The 26,043-nt window shown below is 45.3% G+C and overlaps 2 protein-coding genes across 3 annotated transcripts in view; one reads left to right on the top strand and one right to left on the bottom strand.

Annotated features, from left to right (window-relative positions):
• Nucleotides 1-11,248: 11,248 nt before the first annotated feature.
• c1h2orf69 (chromosome 1 C2orf69 homolog) lies at nt 11,249-20,960 on the bottom strand. 2 transcript variants are annotated; one of them, XM_052028545.1, is made up of 2 exons: nt 20,820-20,960; nt 11,249-13,681 (listed from the first exon to the last, which is right to left on the bottom strand). In XM_052028545.1, the coding sequence occupies exons 1-2, from the start codon at nt 20,877-20,879 to the stop codon at nt 12,839-12,841; spliced, it is 903 nt and encodes a 300-aa protein (XP_051884505.1). In that variant the 5' UTR covers nt 20,880-20,960; the 3' UTR covers nt 11,249-12,838. The 2 variants fall into 2 exon arrangements, with proteins under 2 accessions (XP_051884505.1, XP_051884495.1); XM_052028535.1 differs by having other exon boundaries at nt 11,251-13,681; nt 20,700-20,903.
• Nucleotides 20,961-21,069: 109 nt separating this feature from the next.
• Nucleotides 21,070-26,043, top strand: part of ftcdnl1 (formiminotransferase cyclodeaminase N-terminal like 1) — a 28,220-nt gene continuing 23,246 nt past the window's right edge. Inside the window, exon 1 of the mRNA XM_052028586.1 lies at nt 21,070-21,177. The gene's annotated coding sequence lies outside the window, so the exon portion shown is untranslated. The remainder of the gene's footprint in view (nt 21,178-26,043) is intronic.

The raw sequence follows: 26,043 nt of genomic DNA, 5'->3' as shown, positions 1-26,043 counted from the left end.
GTATGGATTTTTGGAGCTAACAAGTGGAGTCCACTTTGTCATTAACCTGTGTTGGGAAACAGGTATTTCTGTGGGTGGCCACGTATCGAATGTCTTCGGGGTGGCAGATACTTTGGAACAAAGCAATGGAGATCATCAGAGATTGAGGTGTCATATGGGTTCCATTGTGGAACATGTGGATTTCATAAATTCTCTCTATGATTTCTCTTTGCAAAAGCCCTTGCTCATGTTTCACATGATGACTTGCTGAACTGAACTTTGAGAACTATTCCTAGACTTGGGGTTTGGGAATTTGACAGACACACACACTTTGAGTTTAGCTTTGGGGATTATGTTTGATATCTAACATTTTTACTTTTCTTATTATTACAAGTAGTTATTAATAAAATAGTTTTTAACACTTGTACATGACTCGGTGTGTTTCTATTGTTGCTGGTACATAACAGGTGGGTAGGATCTTTGATTATGCTGGCTGCTTTACTGAGGCAGCGAGAAGTATAGACAGAGTCCATGGGGGGAGGCTGGTTTCTGTGATGTGCTGAGCTGTGTCCACAACTCTCTGCAGATTCTTGCAATCATGGGCAGAGCAGTTGCCATACCAAGCCATGATGCATCCAAATAGGATGCTTTCTATCGTGCATCGATAAAAGTTGGTGAGGGTCAGAGGGAACATGCCAACTTTCTTTAGCCTCATGAGGAAGTAGAAGCACTGGTGAGCTTTCTTGGCCATGGCATCTACATGGTTGGACCAAGACAGGCTGTTGGTGATGTTCACCCCTAGGAACTTGAGGCTCTCAACCTCTCAACCTCAGCACTGTTGATGTAGACAGGAGTATGTGCACCATCCCCCCTTCCTGAAATCAATGACCAGCTCTTTTGTTTTGCTGACATTGAGGGAAAGGTTGTTGTTATAACACCGTGTCACGAGGCTCTCTATCTCCTTCCTGTACTCTGACTCATCATTATTTGAGATATGGTCCACTACCGTGGTATCATCTGAAAACTTGTAGATGGAGTTAGAGCAGAATCTGGCCACACAGTCATGAGTGTATAGGGAGTAAAGTAGGGGCTGAGAACGCAGCCTTGAGGGGCACCAGTGTTGAGAATAATTGTGCTGGAGGTGTTGCTGCCTATCCTTACTGATTGCAGTCTGTTGGTCAGGAAGCCAAGGATCCAGTTACAAAGGGAGGTGTTGAGTCCCAGGTCTTGGAGTTTTGTGGGGTCAGGACATAGTCTGGTCTGCACCACTTGTCCTGGCCCACCCAAAACCAGCCCTACACTGATCCATGGGGGACCCATCACTGCGGGAGCACCAGGAGAGGGGATAAGGGTCCTCGGCACAGCAGTACCCAGCCTGAGCAGGTGACTTGCTTTAAAGTACAAGGGGACATACCTGTGAATGTTTGCACTGGAGGACGAAGAGCACACCAATGAATCAATGTTCTGTGGCATAGCAAAGTACCAATGTACCAGAGAAACCAGGTTCTAGCGAGAATGAGGGACTAAAGGACATAACTATTATTAAAAACTGAGTATTAGAGAAGTTGGTAGGACCAACAGCTGATAAATCCCTAGGACCCAGTGATCCACATCCCAGAATTTCAAAAGAGGTGGCTATCAAGTTAATGCATACTTTGCTTATCATCTTCCAGAATTCTGTAAATTCTGGAACAGATCCCACAGATTGAGGGTAGGAAACGTGACCCTAGTATTTAAGAAAGGAGGGAGAGATAAAACAGGGAACTACACACCTGTACTTACTGAATGTAACTGCACTGTGTAATGAATTGACCTGTACAATCTGAAAGCAAGATAAGTTTTTCACTGTACCTCGGTAAAGGTGACAATAATAAACCAATTCCAATACCTGTAAGCCTAACGCCAGTGATAGAGAAAATGCTGGAATCTGTCATGGATGTAATAACACAATGTATTGAAAATAATAATAGGATTGAGCAGAGTCAGCATGGATTTATGAAAGGAAAGTCATGTTTGACCAATCTGCTGGAGTTGAGGATGTAATTAGTAGATGTGTGGCTGTGGCTTATTTGGATCTTCAGAAGACTTTCCACAAGGTCATACCTAGGAGGTTGGGCAACAAGCTTAGAGCACATGGGGGTAATTCACTGACATGGAATGAGGATTGGTTATTGGCCAGAAAGTAAAGAGTGGGAATGAACAGATCTTTCTCAGACTGGCTACTGGGGTACTGCAGGGATCGACACTTGGGCCTCATCTACTCACAATCTATGTCAACAAATTGGCTGAGTGGAGCAATTGTCATATTTCCAAGTTTGCTGATGATACAAAACTAGGTTAGATTGTGAGCAGGGAGGAGGATGTAAAGGGGCTTCAAGGGGAGATGGACAAGCTGAGTAAATGGAGAAGAACATGGCAGGTGGCATACAATGTGGAAAAAAGGTTATCCACTTTGGTGTAGCAAACAGAGAATAGTTTTAAATGGGGAGAGATTGGGTAATGTTGACGTACAAACAGACCTATGTGTCTCTGTACACAAGTCACTGAAGACCAACATGCAGGTGCAGCAAGCTATCAGGAAAGCAAATGGTGTGTTGGTCTTTATTCCAAGGGGACTTGAGTGCTGGAGTAAAGATATCTCATTGCAATTACATAAGACCTGGTGAAGGGTGCACCAGATGAGTTGTGTACAGTTTTTGTTTCCTTACTGAAGAAAGGATATACTTGCCATTGAGGGGGTGCAATGAAGATTCACTAGAGTGGTTCCAGGGATGGCCAATTTGCTGTATGAGGAGAGAGTAAGTAAATAAGGCCCGTATGCAGTAGAGCTTGGGAGAATGAGAGGTGATCTTATTGAAACTTACAAAATTCTAAGGTCCAATGGGTGCAAGGAGGATGTTTGCCCTGGCTGAGGAATCTAGAACCAGGTTCACAGTCTCAGAATAAAGGGGTGGCCCATTTAACTCTGAGTGGAAGGCAAGTTTCTTCACACAGGTAATGGTGAATTTTTGGAATTCTCTACCACACAGTGCCATGGAGACCCTGACATAGATTGCTGGACATTAGTGATATCAAGGGATATGGAGGTAATGCTGGAAAATGGTGTTGAGGTAGATCAGACAGTCTTGATGAATGGTGGAGCAGACGGAAGAGGCCAAACAACTATTCCTGCTCCTAATCCTTATGCTCTAACCAATCCAATCAAACTCCAAAAGAGAGGTGAACGTAGATTGTGCTGTAACTGTCCAAGAAAAACTGGATATTAAAATGATAAAACTGCAGAATTATTCAGGAGGGTGAATCTAACTGGGCAGCTCTTTCAAAGATTCAAGTTAACCACTATGGGCAACATGGATTGCCTTGGTACTGTACATTTTGTGAATAATTCCTGAAAGTGTTCCCTTAAGTTATGTCCGACATGGTTTTCCCTTCTTGTGTTATACATTGCAGCCTCAGGGAGGAGCTGAAAGATCTGCTCTCCACATCTGGAAATATCAGCAGCAGAATAGTAAATCACTTCCAACCTGCATGGGAACTTAAGAGAACTTAACATCTGTATGGTGTTCCTTGTGCTGTAATGTTGTCTACTGACGTGCATTTCCTTGGGACTGATGCCAGGTTGAACGGTAAGAGGAAAAGATAAATCTGACTAATTTTCTGTCCACAGATTAATTAAATTGGCAGTCTGGCAAGTATTCAACCTTCCATCCCTCCTGGCCCACTTACACACACACACACACACACACACACACACACACACACACACACACACACACACACACACACACACACACACACTACAAACATATATTGATTTATATACTTACGAAGGAATGAGTTGCACCTACAATTGTTAAGACGTCAAATCAGCCAACGCCAGGAACGTTGACCTTTCTGACTACATAGGAGGTAACAACCTGCGCATCTGACTGAAGATGTTGAGCTGCGTTTAACCGATCACATTTTCAAACCTGAATATGTGGCTGAGAATGAAAGAAAATTGATGTCTGCTTCATAAATGAGCAGGTGACATTCGCTGAAATTTTAATTCTTAAACTTATATCTTTTTTTAAAGGGACACCCGAATTACTGGATGTCCAGTCTTTGGATAAGTTCTGTGTTTAGAAGAACCCACATCGAAAACATTTAATTTCAATTCTTCAGCTCAAAAATGTTGAAAAAGATGCATGTGTTTTTCACAATTTCAGAATATTACCTGCATTTGAGAGTTTTTATATTTCCTGCATTTGAGAGGTTTTTTTCTGTGGTTTGTTAACCTTTTCTGACTTTTTTATATAAACATCAAATACATTGAAACCTAGAATTTGAGTTTAGTACGGTTTAATTATATTCAAAGTGGTAGCTGACAGAATCACATACTCCTATATCTTGTTCAGTTATTTACAGCCATGATTCCTTTACAGCACAAATACATGCTTTGATGATCAATTTTACTGGGTACAAGTAGAACATGCAACATAGAACATCGAACATTACAGCACAGTACAGGCCTCTCGGCTCATGATGTTGTGCCGACATTTTATCCTGCTCTAAGATCTATCTAACCCTTCCCTCCCACATAGCCCTCCATTTTTCTATCATTTATGTGTCTATCTAAGAATCTCTTAAATGTCCCTAATGTAGCTGCCCCCACAACCTCTGCCGGCAGTGCGTTCCACGCACGCACCACTTTCTGTGTAAAAAAACTTACCTCTGACCTCCCCCCATACCTTCCTCCAATCACCTTAAAATTATGTCCCCTCGTGTTAGCCATTTTGTATTCTCCTTCTCCAGAACTTCCACTTGTGGGACAAAACTTGCAGCTCAACTGAAAACAAGACACTGTCGGCCTGGTTTCAGACCAGCTGCCGAGGAGATTGGTTTATGGCACTCAGACTCAGCGCCACATTGCCCGTCGTTGTCAGCAATTCCTCAACTGAACGATGATCCCTACCACGTCGCAATGACGTGACCTGAGTTGACTCTGATCTGCAGGTCCAGTAGATGTTCCCACATGGGGCAGCTGCCCACTGGCCAAGGTTTCTTTCCCTTTCCATGTTTCCTCTTTTCATCTTGGAGGTCAAAGTGTTTCCCCTCAAAGCAACTTCCTCTCTGATGAAGGTTGTGGCATCGGTAAGATCAGTTCACTACCCACTCTTCCCAGCTCCTGTTGACTATGCTTTCTGTGACGTGGCTTCAGTGCTCCTTTGCAATTTACTGTAATTGTAGGACCACATTTTCAATCGAAGGATGACCACATAGGGAAACCAGGGAATTGCTGTGAAAGTTGGCCTGCTTTTTGCAGAAGCTTCACTATATTAGTATTTTGTTCAGAGACTGAGCACAATGTTGCCATACGTGTCTGAGTGCTGGACGCCAGACTGACCACATACTTTTGGGAGATGTACATTCTTGAGTAAGAACATTGTTATAATGGCATAATAAGTTTCATTGCCAAACAACTTCTTGAGTTTGGAGATCCATTATTTCCAATCTTAATTATTGTTTGAAATTTAAGTTAAAAAAAACAATATTTTAAACTTCTTTCTTTCTGACTCTTTTATCTCTCTTTCTTTCTGAAGCAGCAATTCACTTGCACTTCCGTCAATGCATTAGGTGCTCATGATAAAGTTTGTCAACATAGGAGAAACATACTTGGTGACTACTTTGCAGGGCATCTCTGTTCAGTCTGCAGGGGTGTTCATGAGCTTCCAGTTGCCTGTCACTTTAATTCTCCATTCCACTCCTACTCTGACATTCCTGCCTTTGGCCTCTTACACTGTGCCACTGAAGCCCAACATAAGCCTGAGGAACAGCATCTCATTTTCCATCTTACAGCCCTCAGGACTCAATACTTCTGAAATTCCAGAATTTCAGATAACTAGCCCTTCTGCTTGTGTCAGAACTACGCAGTTCTGATATAACCTCATCCACCCATAACATTAATTCAGTTTTTTTTCTCTCCATAGATTTTGCTTGATCTGCTGAATATTTCTGGCATTCGCTTTTATTTCAGATTTTCCAGCAGCTGCTGTTTTCTGCATCTCAGAATTCCAGCATTGATTTTTTTTCTTCAACTGCGTTATCCATCTCCTATGTACAGTTCTCCAGAGAGACTGGCTGTGACTAACAGGCATTCATCACCATGTTTTAGATGGCATAACCTGCACAATATTGGTGCTCACCCTGTCTTAGACATTCCCTCTCCTACCCCGCCACTCCTTTGCAATCTGAAACACACTGGTTTTCTTGCTTTTCCAGTTCTGATGAAAGCCCATCCACCTGAAAAGTTAATTTTGTTTTTCTCTCCACAGATGCTACCTGACTTGCTGAATATTTTCTGATTTAAACCCACTTTTCTTTTCCTCTATTTATTTTGCCTAATTTGACATTGAAATCAACTTGTGCTTTATGGGCAGAATATGAGCTATGCACAAACAACTTTTCAGTCTTAAGGAGATACACAATTACTTTCCTTGTTTAGATCAAGCCTAGATCCCCTGAGAAGGGAGCCAGGTCATTTTGTCTTTCCATTTTAAAATAAGTTACAATACAAAATGCTTGTGCATAATAATATTATGTGAAAATATACTTGGTATTTAATTGCTTTTTGTTTTTTAATTAATGTACAAAACAGTAACATTTAAATTAAATATTACAAAATACAACCAGAAATATAAAATTTGTAAAGTGTGCAAAACTAAAGCAAAATATATGAAAAGCATAAGTATCCAAAAATGTTGTAGTATTTGTAGAAGGAGGAAGAAGTGGAAGGCAAAAGCCCATAACAATGTGAGGTATAGGCTACATTTCAATAATCCTCATAGGAAGCTTGGCTGTTAAAGAGCCAGTGATGAGCGCCTCACCAGGAAGACTGCAGGATCAACTCTTACTAAAAAGAATTATCATTGGTTTTCCAAGGTATTTTGCAAGGGTTTTGTTTTATGTCTAAAAACTCTGAACCTAGTGCAAATTCATTTTTAGAAATTCATTGTTGTAAATTAATTGGGAAATGTTTGGGATTAAAGTGCACTTCACAATGAATACCCAAAATGTTTGGAATTTTTGGAAGAATTTTGAGGTAGTTTTTACAATTGCAAAAATCAAAAGTAAGCAATATTAAACAATGTGACAAAGACTTTGTCTAACAATATTAAATACAGCTTATTTCTATTCTATCACACCTTCAGTAAATCCTAAAGTGCTTCACAGCTAAATGAAGTGACATCACTATCATACTGTAGAAACGGTGCAGCTAAGTTGTGTAAAGCAAGGTCACACAGTAAGACTACAATAATAGAGCAGATCCTTCTCTCTGTTTCTGTTTTGTACTGATTCTCTCAATTGTCCCCTGATTTCACAAGTCCTGACCACAATCATGGGTCTGCCAGGCCATGCACCATTAAAAATTTTATGGAAATCCACATTCATTACACCTATTGTGTTAACCACATCACTACCTGTTCTGTCACTTGATCAAAGAATTCAACAAGGTTGATCAAGCGTGACCTTCCCTTTTGGAATCTGTCCATCAATCCTGTAGCACCACTGTTTTTGCCAATGATTTTTTTAAATAAATATGGGTAAGTACATATGTTCTCTATTTAGTTACTTCTAAGATGTATGCTAATTGCCACTCAACTACTGTGGCTTGAGGGAAACACGAGCATATATTAATCTATCGATTATTTCTCCCTTTCCATTTTAAATGTTTTTATTGTGTTTTTATGTGATTGGTGTATTTAAGGGAGCAGATTTCAGATGACTTGTTTGTTACAGTAAGAATTGTAAACAGTGAGGGGAATGTCTGTGCAAGTTTACTATTATAATGACAAAGTTCATAAGAGTAATTCCGTTCCTTCCATCTAGCGTGTCACCAAGCTATGTAGAACATCTGGTACCATCCACCCCTCCACCCCCACCCAGTAAAATGACAGTAAAAGCATCCATAAAATGACAGGGACCTCTGTAGCCCAGGGCCAAAGCATCACTGGTGCACCCAGGGCACACTTGAATTCAATATATTGCTGCTGTTGTCTGTGTTAGAATAGACCAACCTCAAAACACTGTTTGCTTATTCAGCTCTAAAGAGACAGCAATGAGAGGCCAAGAACAAATAAAATGATGATATCACAGAAATTCAAGTAACTGGTAGGCAATTAACATGAGGGGTTACTGTTTAAAATAGCTACTGTCTTACTGTGTAACAGAGGCCCTACTTTAGCAGATTCTGTGGGTGCCTGAGGCTGATTTTGACATGGCTCGTTGGATCTTAGTACAGTGATGCAATGAGATGGCTCACCAATGGATTGATTTTCTACGGCATTTACTCTAGTTGAAAAGATGTGTTGAAGTCTTTTCTTCAGTGTTGTTCTCTACATTGTTTATAATCTAGTTAGTCTTCACCTGCCATTACAGCATTGGCAGGAAGCAGATGAGGTGATGATACATATTAGAATCTACTGTGTGGATTTCCTCCGGGTATTCTGCTTTCCTCCCACATCCCAAAACCTTTCAGGTTGGTGAGTTAATTGGCCATTGCGCATTGTGTGTAGGTGAGTGATAGACTCTAAGGGGAATTGCTCAGAATATAGGGAGGAAAAAATGGGATTAATGTAAATGGGTGGTTGATGGTCAGGGCGGACTGGGTGAGCAGAAGGGCCTCTTTCCATGCTGTATTTCCCAATGACTATATGACTTCATTCATACAGAGGTGAATTAGATGGTGCATGACCTCTGGAAGGTACTTCTATTCTTGATGCTTTCCACCAACTAAAGCTCACATGGCAGATGAGTGAAAGGAATTAGCCAAACAGCACTGGACGAGACAGGAGAGCAGAAGGCGTAGACTCCACCTCCACAGCACTACTGAAAATTGCAATGACATTACCATCCTCTTCACATGGTTTCCATTCTTGCCATGGTATTCACTTTTTCTTGCATAGAGCAACTGGATTTACTTTGCGGCTGACCTTCCACATATTCATTTTGACATTCCTCTTAATTTCCCTGCAAAAGAGCTTGAAACAGTATACTATGTACTCACTTCACATTACAAGCAATGCCGCGACCAAAATGAAATCTCTTCTCCACTGCCTCAAGAAGAAAAAAAATGTTTTAATAAAGAAGGAAGGACAAGGCTGAAATGTGTAAGTTTTTGATTTTAAAAAAACATTGGTGCTGAAAATCAATCCCAGCACTTACACTAAATACAGCTGATAAGAATCTCTGGTGTTGATCCCAGCAAAGCTCCTACACATGTGGACAATTGCCTCAATAGCTTGCAAATGACCATTGCCTAAGCAATCAGGATTCCCCCTCTACCATCTTCCTCAAGTTCCCCAGATGGAATCCATGGATGATTGCATAGATCTGAAACTTAGCCTGGACTCTCAACCAGACCCCAAGCCATTAGTTAATGAGGCATATTTCTGCCGATCATACAACAGGTCACTGTGAAGGCCGGGAGTACCCCCAAAAATTGCGGTTCCTGCCCACCCTTACTTGTGAAGGGAAGGCAGAGATTATACTCCATGGGGTCACTCCTGGAAACCCAAACAAACTAGACCAGGACTTTCTGAGATGTGACATGATAGAGTTATGTAAAATTATGAGAGGCATAGATAGGGTAGATAGCCAGAGTCTGCTTCCCATGGTAAGAGAGTCTAAAACTAGAGAGCATAGGTTTAAGGTTTGAGGGAGGAGGTTTAAAGGGGATCTGAGTGGCAAATTTTCCACTCAAAGCATAATTGGTATCTGGAATGAGCTGCCGGGGAGGTGGTGAAGGCAGGAACAGTAACAACATTTAAGACATCTTGACAAGTACTTGAATGAGCAAGGCATAAGGGGGATATGGAATTGATGCAGGCAAGTGGGTTTAGTATAGATAGGCATAGTGGTCAGTGTGGACACAGTAGGCCAAAGGGCCAGTTTCTATGCTGTACAACTCTATGACTAATGATAGAAATTCAGGGGGAAAGGATTGCAAGTCCTGATTGTCGTCTGATGTCATCTTCAGTTTGTGCATTGTGTAAGGGTGGCACAGCAGACAAGGGAATCATTGGTTTGTGTGAAGTTCCCCACATTTGTAGAGTTGACATCTAATTTCTAGATTCATCGATGAAAATATTTCCTCCTGGATAATGTGGAACTGTACCCCCCATGAGGATCAGGAGGGAAAGAGTGGTGGACGAGTGTGGGCTGGGTGTGTGTATAAGGTTAGGGAAGCACTATTGAGTATGCAGGTGAAATAGTTGGGACAGTTTATGGGTCAAGCAGCCAAAGCTCCACCAGTGCTGTGTATGGTCAGTATCTTTCCATTCACCTTGCCTTCTTCTGGTGCATTTCCTTGGGGTCGAGGATGACTCACTTCCACTCCACTTTTTTGGGCTCTGAGGTCACTAATGAGGCCAATATGGGAACTGCAGACTCTTACAGATGGAGCAGGTGAGTAATTTATAAGGTGGTCTATTTCTGCTTATGAAGGGCTTCTGTGTGCTCTCGATGCATGGAACCAAGGTTCTCAACTTCATCCTGAATGCTCCTTCTCCCTTGTAAGTGGTCATGGGCCAGAGATTCCCAGCAGTCAGTGGGGGTGTTACCACTTCTTTTAACAAGTCCTTGAGCACATCCTTGAACCTTTTCATCTGTCCACCTGGTATCCTCATCCCATGACAGTGCTCAGAATAGAGTGTCTGCTTTGAAATCTGGAGTCAGGCATGGGCAGCCACAGAACTTCCTACTGCAATATTGAAGTGCTTTCTGAGATTCATGCTATTTGTCAATATTATGTGAATTAGTAGATCTATGGTCCCTGGCAACCACTCTCCTCCTTTGAAATGAATGTCCTGCTGGATCAAGTCTAGCGCAGGATGTTCATGTGGATTGTTTGGGAACTGCTGTGTCTTTGGAACCAGCATTGGGGAAGTGCTGGGAAAAAAGCTGTGAGGAGCTAACCACAACTCTAGGGATTTCCACTTTTGCATGGAAATCCTCATGTGGCAAATGGCTTTGTGAGGAAATGTCAGAAGTTGTCTGGGAACTGCTGACATTTTCCAGCAAAAACCAGGGTAATGATTTCAGCTGGAATAGGTCATGACATTCGGAATGGCAGAATATTTCTAAATATATGCAGTAAAGTGAGTAGCAAATAATTAGCCTCTGTGCTGAGTATATCCTTAGCACTTCATAACATAGTTGCCAGAAACAAGATAGTAATCATTGTGATAGCCATGAGAAGATTTTTCCATTTTACTTATTTCAATTGCATATTAGGTCACATAATTGATGGAATTGTTTGGTTAGTGTTGAATAGTTTTCAAAATTAACTGAAACTTCCCAGTTCAAAATCACTATATTTTACAATTCATTTTACATATGAAAGCATTTTGTGCAATCAATTCCAGACCAATGAAATAGCAAAGCAACAAAGCTACTTTTGTTCACTAATGCTATTGGAATGCTGTACCAACCAAATATTCATAACAGAAGTATTACACACTCCATGATAGTGCACTATGGCCTAGAGCTGACAAGTGACTCATTTCTGTCAGTAGGTAGCATGATTAAAACCAGCTATTTAAAACAGGATCAATTTATACAGTACTATCAAATGTTGCTTAACCACTAACCATTCCCCATCATGGCTTGCTTTCCTGGGAGTTGTATCTTAATGGATTCCAGAAATAGTCTGCCTTTAATGGAGGTTTCTTCCATGGATTGTTATAATTCAAACACACTTTTTGAAGTTTCTGTACCAGAATTTAGAATGCATGGTATCCATTGAGATATCACAGCACTGAGGAAATTATTAATAATTGAATATTATTGATTTGTTTACTTAATTACTTAAGATTCTCAAGTGATCGTTGCACATGAAGCAGAGATGAGGACTGCAACAAGATCAAGCAAGATCTCTAGAAATTTATCTTGATCACCTGAGAGCACTAGGAGTTTTTACTGGAGAAGCTGCTTCAAGGCCGGTGCAAGTCCACTGCCTTTAATGAGCCTAGGCTGAGGCCTTCAAGCAATCTAGGAAGTTGACTGTGTTCCTGACACCAACTGACATGAGGACCTACTGTTGGAAGGTTCAGTGCTCCAACACCACTGCCAAGCATCATTGACTGCATGACTTTGTTTCATCTTCTTTCATCTGTCCTCATACATCGGTGAACTGAGTGTGCAGATTGGCACACAATGCATTTCCAGATTCAGGTCAGATTATTCTATTTTTACATGCTACGGACATGGTATCACGTAGACACAAGGTCATATGTGGTATATCAACTCAAACCAGATGGTTGGCTACAGTGGGCTTCTTTAGGGGCAAGTTATGAAGGAAAACACTTCGAGATGGCTGAAATGTTAATCCTTTAAATGACCAATGTCATCATTCTGAATTTTCCTTGTCTAATATTGGTTATGCTTTCAATATGGACTGTAGTCTTCTGTGAGTTGCAGTAACTGGATTACCTTAGCACAGGTTAACTTAACACAAACATGCCTCACTGCTTATGGGCAGAGATAATGAAATTAAAGAAAATTTCAGTTGTCCCTCACTTCCTTGGAAATTCAGCAATTTTTACACTGGATCAGAAGACTGAGGACACACAATAAAATATTTTAAAATGCAAGAGAATGGAATGCTAAATAAAGGCAACTCAAATAGTACCTGCAACAGTACTTTAATGTACAAAAACAAAGATTAGTCTCCATTAGACGTTTGTGGTGGACAAACTATTAAATGTATTTCTCAGATGTACCAGTTTCACATGTAAGCAGTTTTTTTTCTACTCTGCTTTACTGAGAATAAATGAGACCAAGCATTAGTGATTCTTCTGTCACAAGGATCCCAAGTACATCAGAACACTTGAAGGACCCTAAAGTGATTATCCAGAGAAGGGGTTTCATTTTCAAAGTGAAGTTGGTTTGTCACTTTAGCACCATACTCCCCTAAGAGCCGGATGAATTTCTTATGCTCTTTTCCAATCCAAGCCCTCATACCATCCCGCACTTGATAAGGTGTAACATGCGCATACACAGGAATACCTGTTTTGGCAAATCCTTTCAGGATTTCTGGATCAGTGACCCAGGTATTGCCTCCCCCAGCATGACCACCATCCAACCAATACATCCCTTTAATGTTATTGATGAAGGCAGCTAGTTCTTTGTCTTTTTGTGCTTCATTCAATGCATACAGCAGCTGGTTCAACACCACACAACCTTTGCTGAAACCAATCAATACAAATTTCAATGAAGGGTCAGTGCATTTCAAGTCTTCAACCTCTGTGTAGTTTCCAGAAAGACTTGGAGTACTCAGATCATTCTTAGCAGAAAAACCATTTGCAGTTTTAGAGACGCCACTGCAGCTTTCATCTTGCTCGACTGCAAATGAACCATGAGACCTTTCATTAGGATTTGTCCATGAATGCAGAACAGTGTGCGCTTGCTTGAAGCCATTCATCAACAGTGAATGCAAGTGTTTGAAAACCCCACAGTCAGAGCTATGCTCAGGCACACCAAACAGATTGCTTTGCACAAAGTTGTCGTAGCAACTGAACTTGTGTAGATGAATCCGGGAAGCCTTTATGATCCAGATGTGACTGCTAGGAAAACGATGGAATAGTAAAACGGCGACTTCTTCTAGGCTCCATCGCTGCCAGCGAGCATTTTCTGGATGGTGTGTCATCAGCTCATGATAGTTCTGCAAAGAAAATGCAAATACACATATCGATGGGCACCAAACTCAGAAAACCATTCAGACAAGGTGTTTTGAAATACCACTACTTGTTGTCAGTAATGGGAGATAATTACACCCAGAATTCAAATGTGAACAAATTATACTTTTTACACTAGTATTAGGCTCTGATTTACACACATTTGAAAAACTGAATCACAGGCACTGACACTATTACACACTCACTCCAGCTTCTGCAAGAAGATTTGTTTTTATTGTTTAAACACATTTAAACAATTCACAGACTTCAAAGAAATCATGAATAGAGGTTTATTGCCCGGGCTTGCCAGTGGAAACTGATGAATATCCAAGTTTGGAAGCAGTTCAGTTGGAAGACAAACAGCCACCCCAATTTGCTTATTAGGTTCACAAGTATAAACAAGACCTTCACACAAAGAACAATTTCAATCCTTTCCAAACCTATGATGACTTGGAAAAACTTTAGTTTACATTCCTGCAAAATTAATCACTACTATGGTTAACATTCCCTTCACAACCACCTTATAAACAAATTAATTTGAGAGATGTACTACAGGCTGGTTTTCAAATAATTGCAGATGGTGAAAATCTGAAATAAAAAAATGCTGCAAACACTCAACAGGTCAGGCAGCATTTGTGGAAAGAGAAACACAGTTGATGTTTCAGGTCAAAACCGCTTCATCAGAACAGTTCTCAGGGAAATTCTCTTTCTCCTTCCATGGATAGAGTCATGGAATTATACAGCATGGAAACAGGCCCTTCGACTCAACTCGTCCAGGCTAACTGAGGTGCCTTCCTGAGCTAGTCCCGTTTGCTTGCATTTGGCCCATATCCCTCTAAACCTTTTTGATCCATGAACCTGCCCAAACGTCTTTTAAATATTGTAACTGTACCCACTTCTACCACTTCCTCCAGCAGCTCGTTCCATATACGCACCATCCGCTGTGTGAAAAAATAGCCTCTCAGGTCCCCTTAAAAACCTTTCCCCTCTTAACTTAAACCTATGCCCTCTAGTTTTAGACTCCCCTACCCTGGGAAAATGACTGTGACCATCCATCTTATCTATGCTTCTCATAATTTTATAAACCTCTACAAGGTCACCCCCAGCCTCCTGGGACTAGGGGAACAGTCCCAGCCTATCCAGTCTCTCCTCATAACTCAAGTACTCCAGTCCCAGCAACATCCTTATGAATCTTTTTTGCACCCTTTCTAGCTTAATCACACCATTCCTATAGCGACCAGAACTGCACACAATATTCCAGGTGCAATCTCACCAACATCCTATACAGCCATAACATAATGTCCCAACTCTTGTGCTCAGTGCCCCGTCCAAATGAAGGCAAGAGTGCCATATACCTTCTTAACCACTTTGTCTACCCATTCCACCACTTTCAGGGAACTATGCACTTGTAACCCTAGGTCTCTGTTCTACAACGCTCCCCAGTCCCAATCGTTAACTGTGCAAGTCCTGCCCTGGTTCAACTTCCCAAAATGCATAATGTTGCATTTGTCTGATTTAAATTGCATCTGCCATTCCTTTGCCCACTGTCCCAGTTGATATATATCTTATTGTAACTTTACACAACCTTTTCCACTGTCAACCACACCACCAATTTTGGTGTCATCTGCAAACTTATTAATCATGCTACCTACATTCTTATCCAAGTCATTAATATGTATGACAAACAACAGGAAGAATGTATGACCCAGCACCAATCCCTGCAGCACACCACTGGTCATAGGCATCCAACCTGAAAAACCCTCCATTACCACTCTCTAACGCTTTCCACTCAGCTAGTTTTGTAACAAACTGGCTGCTCACCCTGGATTGCACATGATCTCACCTTCAAGACCAACCACCATGTCAGATCCTGACAAAAGCCTTGCTGAAGTCCATGAAGACCAAGTCTAAGACCTTTCCCTTGTCAATCTTCTTGGTCAGCTCTTCAAAAAATTCAATTACGTTTGTGAGACATGATTTCCCAATGCACAAAGCCACGATGACTATCCCTAACCAGTCCTTGCCTTTCCAAATGCAGGTAGATCCCACCTCTAAAAATCCCCTTTAGTAACTTACCCATCACTGGCATGCAGTTCCCTGGCTTGTCCTTGCAGCCTTTCTTAAATAAAGGCACAACATTAGCCACCCTCCAGTCTTCTGGTACCTCACTCATAGCTTAAAAAAATGACATAAAATTCTCTGCCAGGGACCCAGCAAGTTCTTTCCTTGCTTTCCACAATATGCTAGGGTACACTTGGTCAGGCCCTAGGGACTTATCCACCTTTATGTGGCTCAAGACGGCCAACTCCTGGAAAGTTCCCAGGCTTGATCACCAAACAGGGATTTGTTAAGTGAGTTCAGCCTTTCCAGATTATTCCTTGCATTTGATAAAAGCATGGAAGACAATGGACAAGTGAAGTGGCATTGAAAGACAAGTCACCTAAATGTAGGTGCCACTTCTAGTATTTTCATTTTGAGTGGTCCTTGCAGCCTGCACAGCACTCTTGCAGAAGTGGGCTTCTAACACACCCGTGAAGCTGCTCCTACATGATAAGGGGAACCTACCTGATCAGGTCCAAGGCTGGTACTGGGAAAGCGAGTCAGGTAGGTCTCCTTTAAGTAATTAATTCACCAAGCCGTAGTCACCTCCTGCTCTCCACCTATGATTGTCCCTCCTGCTTCCCCAACATGTGTGATGCTCACCTGACCTCTCCCACGTAATCTTCCAAATTGACTTCCCTCACCCATAGATGTTCCAATGCAACACCAGCGCTGAGTGATGATCAAATGAACTTTCTCTAAATCACATTTATATAGTTTTGTTGACAATAATCAGATTCACCAAACCAAATCAGCAATCAATTCAGGTTTTCTTCCTAACAGAAATCAGTTATAATATCTTTCACATCTAGAATGCAAAATTAACTGCCCAATTATAGTTCTTTCCAAAAAGCAAACAAAAAAAGTTTGCCATTCTTAAACCAAATCCTCACAATGTTATGGTTAATATTTTGCAGAGTTTGTGGTAGCAGGTCATTTTTGAGTGATTTTGTTTTTTTGTACATGCTAAAGAGTGGACACAGTGCTAACACCTAAGATATTTGAACTCTTCCAATTTTGAATAATTAATTCATTAGAACTTAATTAGTACACTGAAATCTTTAGCTGCACAGCGCCAAAATTCTGGAATTTCTTCCATGGACCAGCTTTTCTTAATCACACTTAAAACCTCTGTTTGACCAAGCTTTTGACCATCTGTCTCAATGTCAAATTTTGGAACAGAAAATACTAGAAATACTCAGCAGGTCAGGCAGCATTTATGGAGAGAAAAACAAAGTTAACATTTTAGGTCGAAGATCTTTCATCATATCTGAGAAATGAAGTGTTAAATTGCAGAAAAGGTGGAGTAGAGAGAATAAAGGGAATGTCTGCTAATAGGGTGGAGGGAGTGAATGACAAAACTGGTGGTGTTGTCAGCTGAGTTAGGTTGGTGAAGGCTAGTTAATCACTACCAATCTCTTTGAAAAAGGTGATGAATGAAAACAGGGGAAAAGAGGAAAGTACAATGCTAGAACTGAGAGATATCAAACACTTAAGACACTGGAAATCTTAAATAAAACCGAGAATGCCGGGAACCCAGCAGGTCCCGGCCGCAGCTCCAACCACCCTCCCCTGCCCGCTTCCCCTGGCTCCTCCTCCCCTCAACCTCCCACCCCCTCCTCCTAGCCTCCCTACACTCCCCCGAACTCCTACCTCCTACCCCCGACCTCCCATTCCCCTCCCCGCTACCATCCCACCCAGACCTCCCACCCTACCCCCTCCCCTACCCTCCCACCCGACCTCCTACCCTACCCCCCCACCGCCAATCTCCCACCCCACCTCCCCGACCTCTCACCCCGTCCCACCACGACCTCCCAACCCCCTCTCCCTAGCCTCCCATCACCCTCCCTGACCTCCCCTTCACCCCCTCCCAATCCCACCCCTTCCCTTCACCCATCCCTTTCACCCCACCCCCTCCCTCCCCTTCACTCCATCCCCCCTCACCCACCCCCTCCCTCCCCCCACCCCCTCCCTCCCCTTCACCCCATCCCCCCTTCCCTCCCCTTCACCCCATCCCCCCTTCCCTCCCCTTCACCCCATCCCCCCTTCCCTCCCCTTCACCCCATCCCCCCTTCCCTCCATCCTTCCCTTCCCTCCCCTTCACCCCATCCCCCCTTCCCCCCTTTCTCCATCCCTTCCCTCCCCTCCCCTTCACCCCATCCCCCCTCCCCTTCACCCAATCCCCCCCTCCCCTCCACCCCATCCCCCCCTCTCCTCCCCTACCCAATCCCCCTTCCCCTTCACCCCATCCCCCTTCCCTCCCCTCCACCCCATCACCCCTCCCCTCCACCCTATCCCCCTTCCCTCCCCTCCCCTCCACCCCATCCCCCCTCCCCTCCCCCCCATCCCTCCCCTCCCCTTCACCCCCTTCCCTCCCCTCCCCTTCACCCCCTCCCCTCCCCCCCATCCCCCCCACCCCATCCCCCCTCCCCTCCCCCACCCCCCCTTCCCCTTCACCCCATCCCCCTTCCCTCCACTCCCCTCCACCCCATCCCCCCTCCCCTCCCCCCATCCCTCCCCTCCCCTTCACCCCCTTCCCTCCCCTCCCCTTCACCCCCATCCCCCACCCCATCCCCCTCCCCTCCCCCACCCCCCCTTCCCCTTCACCCCATCCCCCTTCCCTCCCCTCCCCTTCACACCCATCCCCCTTCCCTCCCCTCCACCCCATGCCCCTCCCCTCCCCCATCCCCCCTCCCCTCCCCCCCTTCCCTCCCCTCCCCCCATCCCCCTCCCCTTCCCCCATCCCCCCTCCCCTCCCCCACCCCATCCCCCCTTCCCTTCCCCCACCCCATCCCCCCTTCCCCTTCACCCCATCCCCCTTCCCCTTCACCCCATCCCACTTCGCTCCCCTCCACCCCATCCCCCTCTCCTCCACCCCATCCCCCTTCCCTCCCCTCCACCCCATCCCCCTTCCCTCCCCTCCCCTCCACCCCATCCCCCTTCCCTCCCCTCCATCCCCCCTTCCCTCCCCTCCACCCCATCCCCCCTCCCCTTCCCCTCCACCCCCCCCTCCCCTTCCCCTCCACCCCCCCATCCCCCTCCCCTTCCCCTCCCCCTCCACCCCCCCATCCACCCTCCCCTTCCCCTCCACCCCCCCATCCCCCCTTCCCCTCCACCCCCCATCCCCCCTTCCCTCCCCTCCACCCCATCCCCCCTTCCCTCCCCATCCCCCCTTCCCTCCCCCCTTCCCTCTCCTCCACCCCATCCCCCCTTCCCTCCCCTCCCCCCCATCCCCCCTTCCCTCCCCTCCCCCCCATCCCCCCTTCCCTCCCCTCCCCCCCATCCCCCCTTCCCTCCCCTCCCCCCCACCCCATCCCCCCTTCCCTCCCCTCCCCCCCACCCCATCCCCCCTTCCCTCCCCTCCCCCCCATCCCCCCTTCCCTCCCCTCCCCCCTTCCCTGCCCTCCCCCCCATCCCCCCTTCCCTCCCCTCCCCCATCCCCCCTTCCCTCCCCTCCCCTTCCCTCCCCTCCCCCCATCCCCCCTTCCCTCCCCTCCCCTCCACCCCATCCCCCCTCCCCTCCACCCCATCCCCCCTCCACCCCATCCCCCCCTCCCCTCCCCCCTCCCCTCCACCCCATCCCCCCCTCCCCTCCATCCCCCCTTCACCCCATCCCCCCTCCCCTCCCCTCCACCCCATCCCCCCCTCCCCTCCCCTCCATCCCCCCTTCACCCCATCCCCCCCTCCCCTCCCCTCCACCCCATCCCCCCCTCCCCTCCCCTCCACCCCATCCCCCCTTCCCTCCACCCCATCCCCCCCTCCCCTCCACCCCATCCCCCCTCCCCTCCACCCCATCCCCCCCTCCCCTCCCCTCCACCCCATCCCCCCTTCCCTCCACCCCATCCCCCCTCCCCTCCCCTCCACCCCATCCCCCCCTCCCCTCCATCCCCCTCCCCTTCACCCCATCCCCCCTCCCCTCCCCTCCACCCCATCCCCCCTTCCCTCCACCCCATCCCCCCCTCCCCTCCACCCCCCCCTCCCCTCCACCCCCCCCTCCCCTCCACCCCATCCCCCCTCCCCTCCCCTCCACCCCATCCCCCCCTCCCCTCCCCTCCACCCCATCCCCCCCTCCCCTCCCCTCCACCCCATCCCCCCCTCCCCTCCACCCCATCCCCCCCTCCCCTCCCCTCCACCCCATCCCCCCCTCCCCTCCCCTCCACCCCCCTCCCCTCCACCCCATCCCCCCCTCCCCTCCCCTCCACCCCTCCCCTCCCCTCCCCTCCACCCCCCTCCCCTCCACCCCATCCCCCCTCCCCTCCCCTCCACCCCTCCCCTCCCCTCCACATCCCCCCCTCCCCTCCACCCCATCCCCCCCTCCCCTCCACCCCATCCCCCCTCCCCTCCCCTCCATCCCCCCTCCCTCCACCCCATCTCCCCTCCCCTCCACCCCATCCCCCCTCCCCTCCACCCCATCCCCCCTCCCCTCCCCTCCACCCCATCCCCCCCTCCCCTCCACCCCATCCCCCCCTCCCCTCCCCTTCACCCCATCCCCCCCTCCCCTCCACCCCATCCCCCCCTCCCCTCCACCCCATCCCCCCCTCCCCTCCCCTTCACCCCATCCCCCCCTTCCCTCCCCTCCCCATCCCCCCTCCCCATCCCCCCCTCCCCATCCCCCCCTCCCCTCCCCATCCCCCCCTCCCCTCCCCTTCACCCCATCCCCCCCTTCCCTCCCCACCCCATCCCCCCCTTCCCTCCCCTCCCCTTCACCCCATCCCCCCCTTCCCTCCCATCCCATCGCCCGACCAATGTCCACCGGACTTCATACCTTCTCCCCCCCCCCCCCCACAGGATACCGCGGCCTGACCCCCCTCCCAGGCCTAGGCCTGGGCCTGGGCCTCGTCTCTCTCTCCCGGCCCCGGGTGCCTTGGTCGTGGCCTCGGCTTCTCCCGGCCCCCGCGCACAAACCTGCACGTCCCCCGGGAAGTAGAGCACATGCTGCCGGCTCCGGCTGCCGTCGCCCACACCCAGCAGCAGGTCGTTCTTCTGGTCCGGCCCCCAGCCCATCACACCGCTCAGTCGCAGTACCTGAAACCCGGGCACCTTCCACAGCCGAGCGGCCTCCGCCGCCCAGCCGGGCCCACTCATGGTGACAGGGCCCCGGCCAGAGCTCCGCCGCACTGTCCTAGCGCTTGGAAGCACCCGCAGAGAGGCCGCTGGCTCCTGGTGTCCGACACCGGCCCGCAGGGAGCAAAGAGAGGCCGCAGGGTCCTAGCGCCCGTCATCTAACATCGAGTCCGGACTTCCCAAGCTGGTGAATATCAGGCAGAGAAAAGCCGCCAAGTCCTCGTTCTATATTAGTTCACCACTTTTTCATGTTTCATCTGAAATTTTACTTGAGGAAAGAGGGTAAACCCAAGGCAGTGATGCACCTGGATTAATAATGGTTAGTCTGTAAAGCGCTGTGGCGGAAAACAAATAAAACTGCTGATGTTGGAGCCTGAATTAAAATCGAAATGGTGGGGAAAACTCAGCCAGTCGAGCAGCATCTGTGGAAAAGAGAAAGCAGTTAATATTTCGGGTCAGCAACCATTTTGAGAGAACAACAAAAAGAAGTGGTAGCAAGGAAAGCTGGCAAGATTAACTTAAAAAAGGGGCGATGGTGTGAGGCAAAAGGGACTGGTTCTGCAACACAGAAAGAGGAGCTTAATCAAAGGTAGCAATCAATGACAAACAGAATCATTACCTAATTGTTGACTGCAAATGTTTCAAACTTCAACCATTAAAATGTATAAGTAGATACAAAAATACATCTCTATTCCATAAAAAAATGAACTTTATTTTATTTTATTAAAAAAATGTATTTTAGGACTGTACTGGAGTACTATAAATAGTTGGGGTGCAAATACTGGCACAAATTGAAATTGCTTGAACAATGAATTTAAGATCCAGAGATAAAACTAGTATCTTTTTCTCTAATATTTTAATCTCTAAATAGACATTAATTAGGTAACACTTTGTCATAGAATTAAGCTTCCATGCTGTATTACTCTATGACTCTAAGTGTGGAACCTTTCAGTTCAGGATGTGGGTTTTACCTTGGATTTCGGTCCTTGATACATTACAACTACAATGAAAATTATTTTACAAATGGATAATTTCATTTAAGTAACAACAGAATGCCAGAGTGAAATGAATGATAAAGTGTTATCCAAAAATCATTTAAGGTACTTGTGACAACACAAATTAAGGAATCTTTTCTTGTGAATAATTGTGCTCAAAGCAAGACAATTCATACTTACCATTCTGAGATTGATTAAATAATGTGATTGGATACAGGTAGTCCCCAGGTTATGACAGGGTTTCATTCCTGACATCTAATCATAACCTGAACTGTTCGAAAGTCAGACAAAAACGGTGTGTGAGAGAGTACCACAGAAACAATCATGACAGGAAAGCGAATAGGCATGGGAAGAGTGGCCGCCAGCTGGCCTCACTGACTCAGTGAGTGAGCAAGTGAATCTGCTCAGTGCTCCCAGCTCTGCTCAGCTTGACCCAGCCCCCAATTGTTGCAGCTTGGGGGGGTGGGGGAGTGGGATGGGGGGCAGGGGGGAAGAGAACACATGTGGAAATGCTTCATTTCCACCCAGCAGAAGATGCTTGCAGCCCTGCGGCAGCTGCAAATCCATTCCCATCCATCCCACCAGCCTTCAAAATGCTTTATCATGTGTATGAGGTATCCATAAGTTGGGTGTTTGTAGGCTGGGGAGGACCTGTAGTGTAGAAGGAAACTGAGTTAACAATGGAAGTTACAAAAACATACTATTTCAGAAAATAAATATCCAAAACTATATTGTAACTTGCAACCACAGATAATTGTTTCCAAAGTACAATGTAAAGGGACTCAACATCTTTAAATCAACTAAAATAAATAATCTCTCTTTATATACATTTTCTCCTTTAAACAGTGTAAAATTATTGGTGCTATTAAAAGCCCTCAACAGCAAAAAAGATTTGATTAACATGCAAAAAAGATACCTATATGTCTAATAACTTGATTATGGCGGAAAATTTTCTGCTTTGCTCAGTGTTAGTTCATTGATCACAGTAAAGCTCATTATATCTGTGACATATTAATAAAGTCCCATATATATTACTTCTATAGATTTTTGCAGCTACATTTGGAAACTGCCTTTGCAAATTTGTCATGATGTAATTAGACCTTCCTGCCAGTGGTGGGGGCTGTAAGACCTCTGTTTACAAGAGATGGTAACAACACTACGAACATTTTAAAAGGCAAGCTACAGCTTGCATGCACTGGAAAGTTGAAATACCAAACCAGATTCTGTAGGGAAACATTGGCGGTTTCCTATGCAACTGCTAACACATTCCTGTTAGTAGTTCCTGTAGTCGACGGCAATCTTGGGATTTCTGCATAAACATGGAAATCCTGAAGTTGTGGTTCGCTTTACTCTAGGAGCATAGGGTTGTGGCAGAACGTCACCATCTACAGAGGAGAATTCACTGAAACACCACATTGTACCCTGCACAAGGACTGCTTCCCCTTTGAATCTGAAGGTGGTGAAGGGCTGTGAGGGACCAATGTAAACTTGTTTGAGTTTAGCTAAAATGCAAATGTCTATTAAATTCTTGTAAGATGGTTTTAATAGCTTTGAGAGTTTTTAATTGTTTCTGTACAAGGTCATTCAGAAACATGCAAATCTTTGTCAACTTTACCAGTTAACAAAACAAGCGGCAGAAGTGTACCTTATCCAGTGGTCAGTGTTTTTTTTAAACTGTTTTTTTTAAACTGTTTTTAGGTCAGGGCTTGTTTTGGCCCCTGTTGACTTGACATTGCAGGTGTCCCTGATGACATGCAGGGGCTTGGTATGATGAATGGAGCTGGCTCCAGACAGCCTTCCCATTGGGGGAGCGGTGCAAAGTTTTTTTGTGGGTCTCTGTTTGCAAATTCAAGGCCAGTGGTCACCAGCTCTGTAATTGTAATAGAAAATCATCAACCTGATCCATTATTTCAATTTCAGTCCCATGGATTCTACCTGATTAGCTGAACTTTTCCAGCAATTTCAATTTTAAACAGAAAATTTTCTTTATAAATAAAGAAATTGGAAGATACAATCGAAATATAAAATTGAGGAGGGGATGTATGGTATTCAAATGTGGAGTGTTAGAATGTGGCCATTTATTATTCATCCACGATTACCCTGAAATTAAATGTCTTTATAAGTAGATGCATAGAAGACCAAGGTGGCCACAACTATTTTAGGAAAGATGTGAAGTGTCTGGAGAAGAAATAACTAGATTATTACAATTATTCCAGGGAGGGGGTTATGTGGATATACCGGAGAGACTGGGATTGTTCTCCTGGGATCAGAGGAGCTTCAGAAAGAATCTGATAGCTATATTTAAAACCATGAAGGGTATAGACACAGTAGATAAAGAGAAACTTTTCCCATTGGCAGAATGATGAGAAAACAAAGGATTTAGAATTAAGGTGATTTTCAAAAGAACCAAAATTGACATCGGAGAGAAACATTTCATACAGTGAGTGATTAGGATCTGGAATGTACTGCCAGAGATTCATGGATGCACATGTTCAAAAGGGAATTAGATAAGTATGTGAAAGAAAAATGATGCCAGGGTTGTGCAGACAAGGCGGAGGAGTGGGATTAGCTGGATTGCTCTTGTATAGATCATTGCATCCTTCTGTGCTGTAACTTTTCTGTGATTTCAAACATCATTTAAGAGTCAACCACACTGATGTGGCTCCAGAGTCACATTTAGGCCAGATTGGCTGAGGACATAGGATTTAGTTCCCAAGGAGAGTCAGCAAACCAGATAGATTTTGGGGCATTTCATCAGTTTCATGGTGTCCATTACCAATTGCACTGTTTTATTTCATTAATAGAATTTAAATTCCCCAGCTGCTATAGTGGGGTTTGAAGTTACAACTCTATATCACTGGTCCAAACCTAACCACAATGCCACCATACCCCTACTGAATTAGGGTGAGTTGCAACAGCAGGTCCAGATCAAACTATACCTTAACATCTAGTCCCAACTTGCCACAAAAACACTGAACCTTGACTTTCCCCGTGAGATTCTACAGTAAATAAATCCAAGAAAGGAAATGACAGTCATGTATAGAAACTTTTAAGATTTCAGCATATCAGTGTTTTTGTGGCAAGTTGGGACTAGATGTTAAGGTATAGTTTGATCTGGACCTGCTGTTGCAACTCACCCTAATTCAGTAGGGGTATGGTGGCATTGTGGTTAGGTTTGGACCAGTGATATAGAGTTGTAACTTCAAACCCCACTATACAGTAATCCATCATAGAATAAAATTAGTATATCTCTGACTGGAGAGATATTTTATATTTGAAACAAGTGCTTTGTATTCATTCACAGGATGTGGATATTGCTGTCAATGTCAGTGTTTATTCTGCATCTCTAACTGGCCTTGAGAAACTGGTTGGCAGAGGGTGGTACCTCATTTTTATGTGTACCAGGTATGTTCCTGACACGCATTTCTACCCTCCTTATTGAACCAAGATAGGTCCCTGGTTTGAGACATACATTGGGTGTGAGGGTTACAAATTATGGTGGAAAGCAGTTCTGCTACCATACCACAACACCTCACCTGAGACTCCATTTATGTTGCTGAATTTATTGCTCTTAAGGATAACAACACAAAATCAGACTGAGAGTATCTTCAGGCAATAGGGCATTGACTACTGCAACAATTTGATTGGCAAGGACAAGACCAAGGAAGTAATTCATCTTCATTGTGGTTTTCTCACTACCTGACACAGATTGGCAGCTGTGACCCCAGAGATCACCAGTGGCTGCACATGGTATGTACTCACCAAGCATCTTGGCGCTTCTCCCAAGGGACAGTACACAATTCGTTGGCTGAGGGAGCACAGTAGATAGTAATCAAATGGAGTTTCCCTTGCCTATATTTGGCCTGATGCCATAAATTCATGTGGTCCAGTGACAATGGTCAGGACTTCCATTCTCCCATCATTGCAATATAACCTTTGGTGGATGTGATGGTTTTGATGCAACTGTATTTGCTAAACCATTACAGAGGGATGTTAAAGTGTGGCAGAGTGCCATGGTTCTGGAGACACACAAAGGTCAGGCAGGTAAAGGAGAGTGGGTTTTCTTCCCTAAAGGGCACTTGAGAACCAGCTGGAGTTTCATGACAGTCCAATAATAGTTACCTTATCTTCAAAAATCCATTTTTATTTACATTTTCACAATGTTAGGACTTGAACTTGTGCCTCTGAGA

Source organism: Pristis pectinata, chromosome 1 (assembly GCF_009764475.1).
Source record: "Pristis pectinata isolate sPriPec2 chromosome 1, sPriPec2.1.pri, whole genome shotgun sequence".
Lineage (NCBI taxonomy): Eukaryota > Metazoa > Chordata > Chondrichthyes > Rhinopristiformes > Pristidae > Pristis > Pristis pectinata.
Note: the sequence above shows the minus strand (reverse complement) of the source record. Positions and strands in the feature narration are given on the sequence as shown.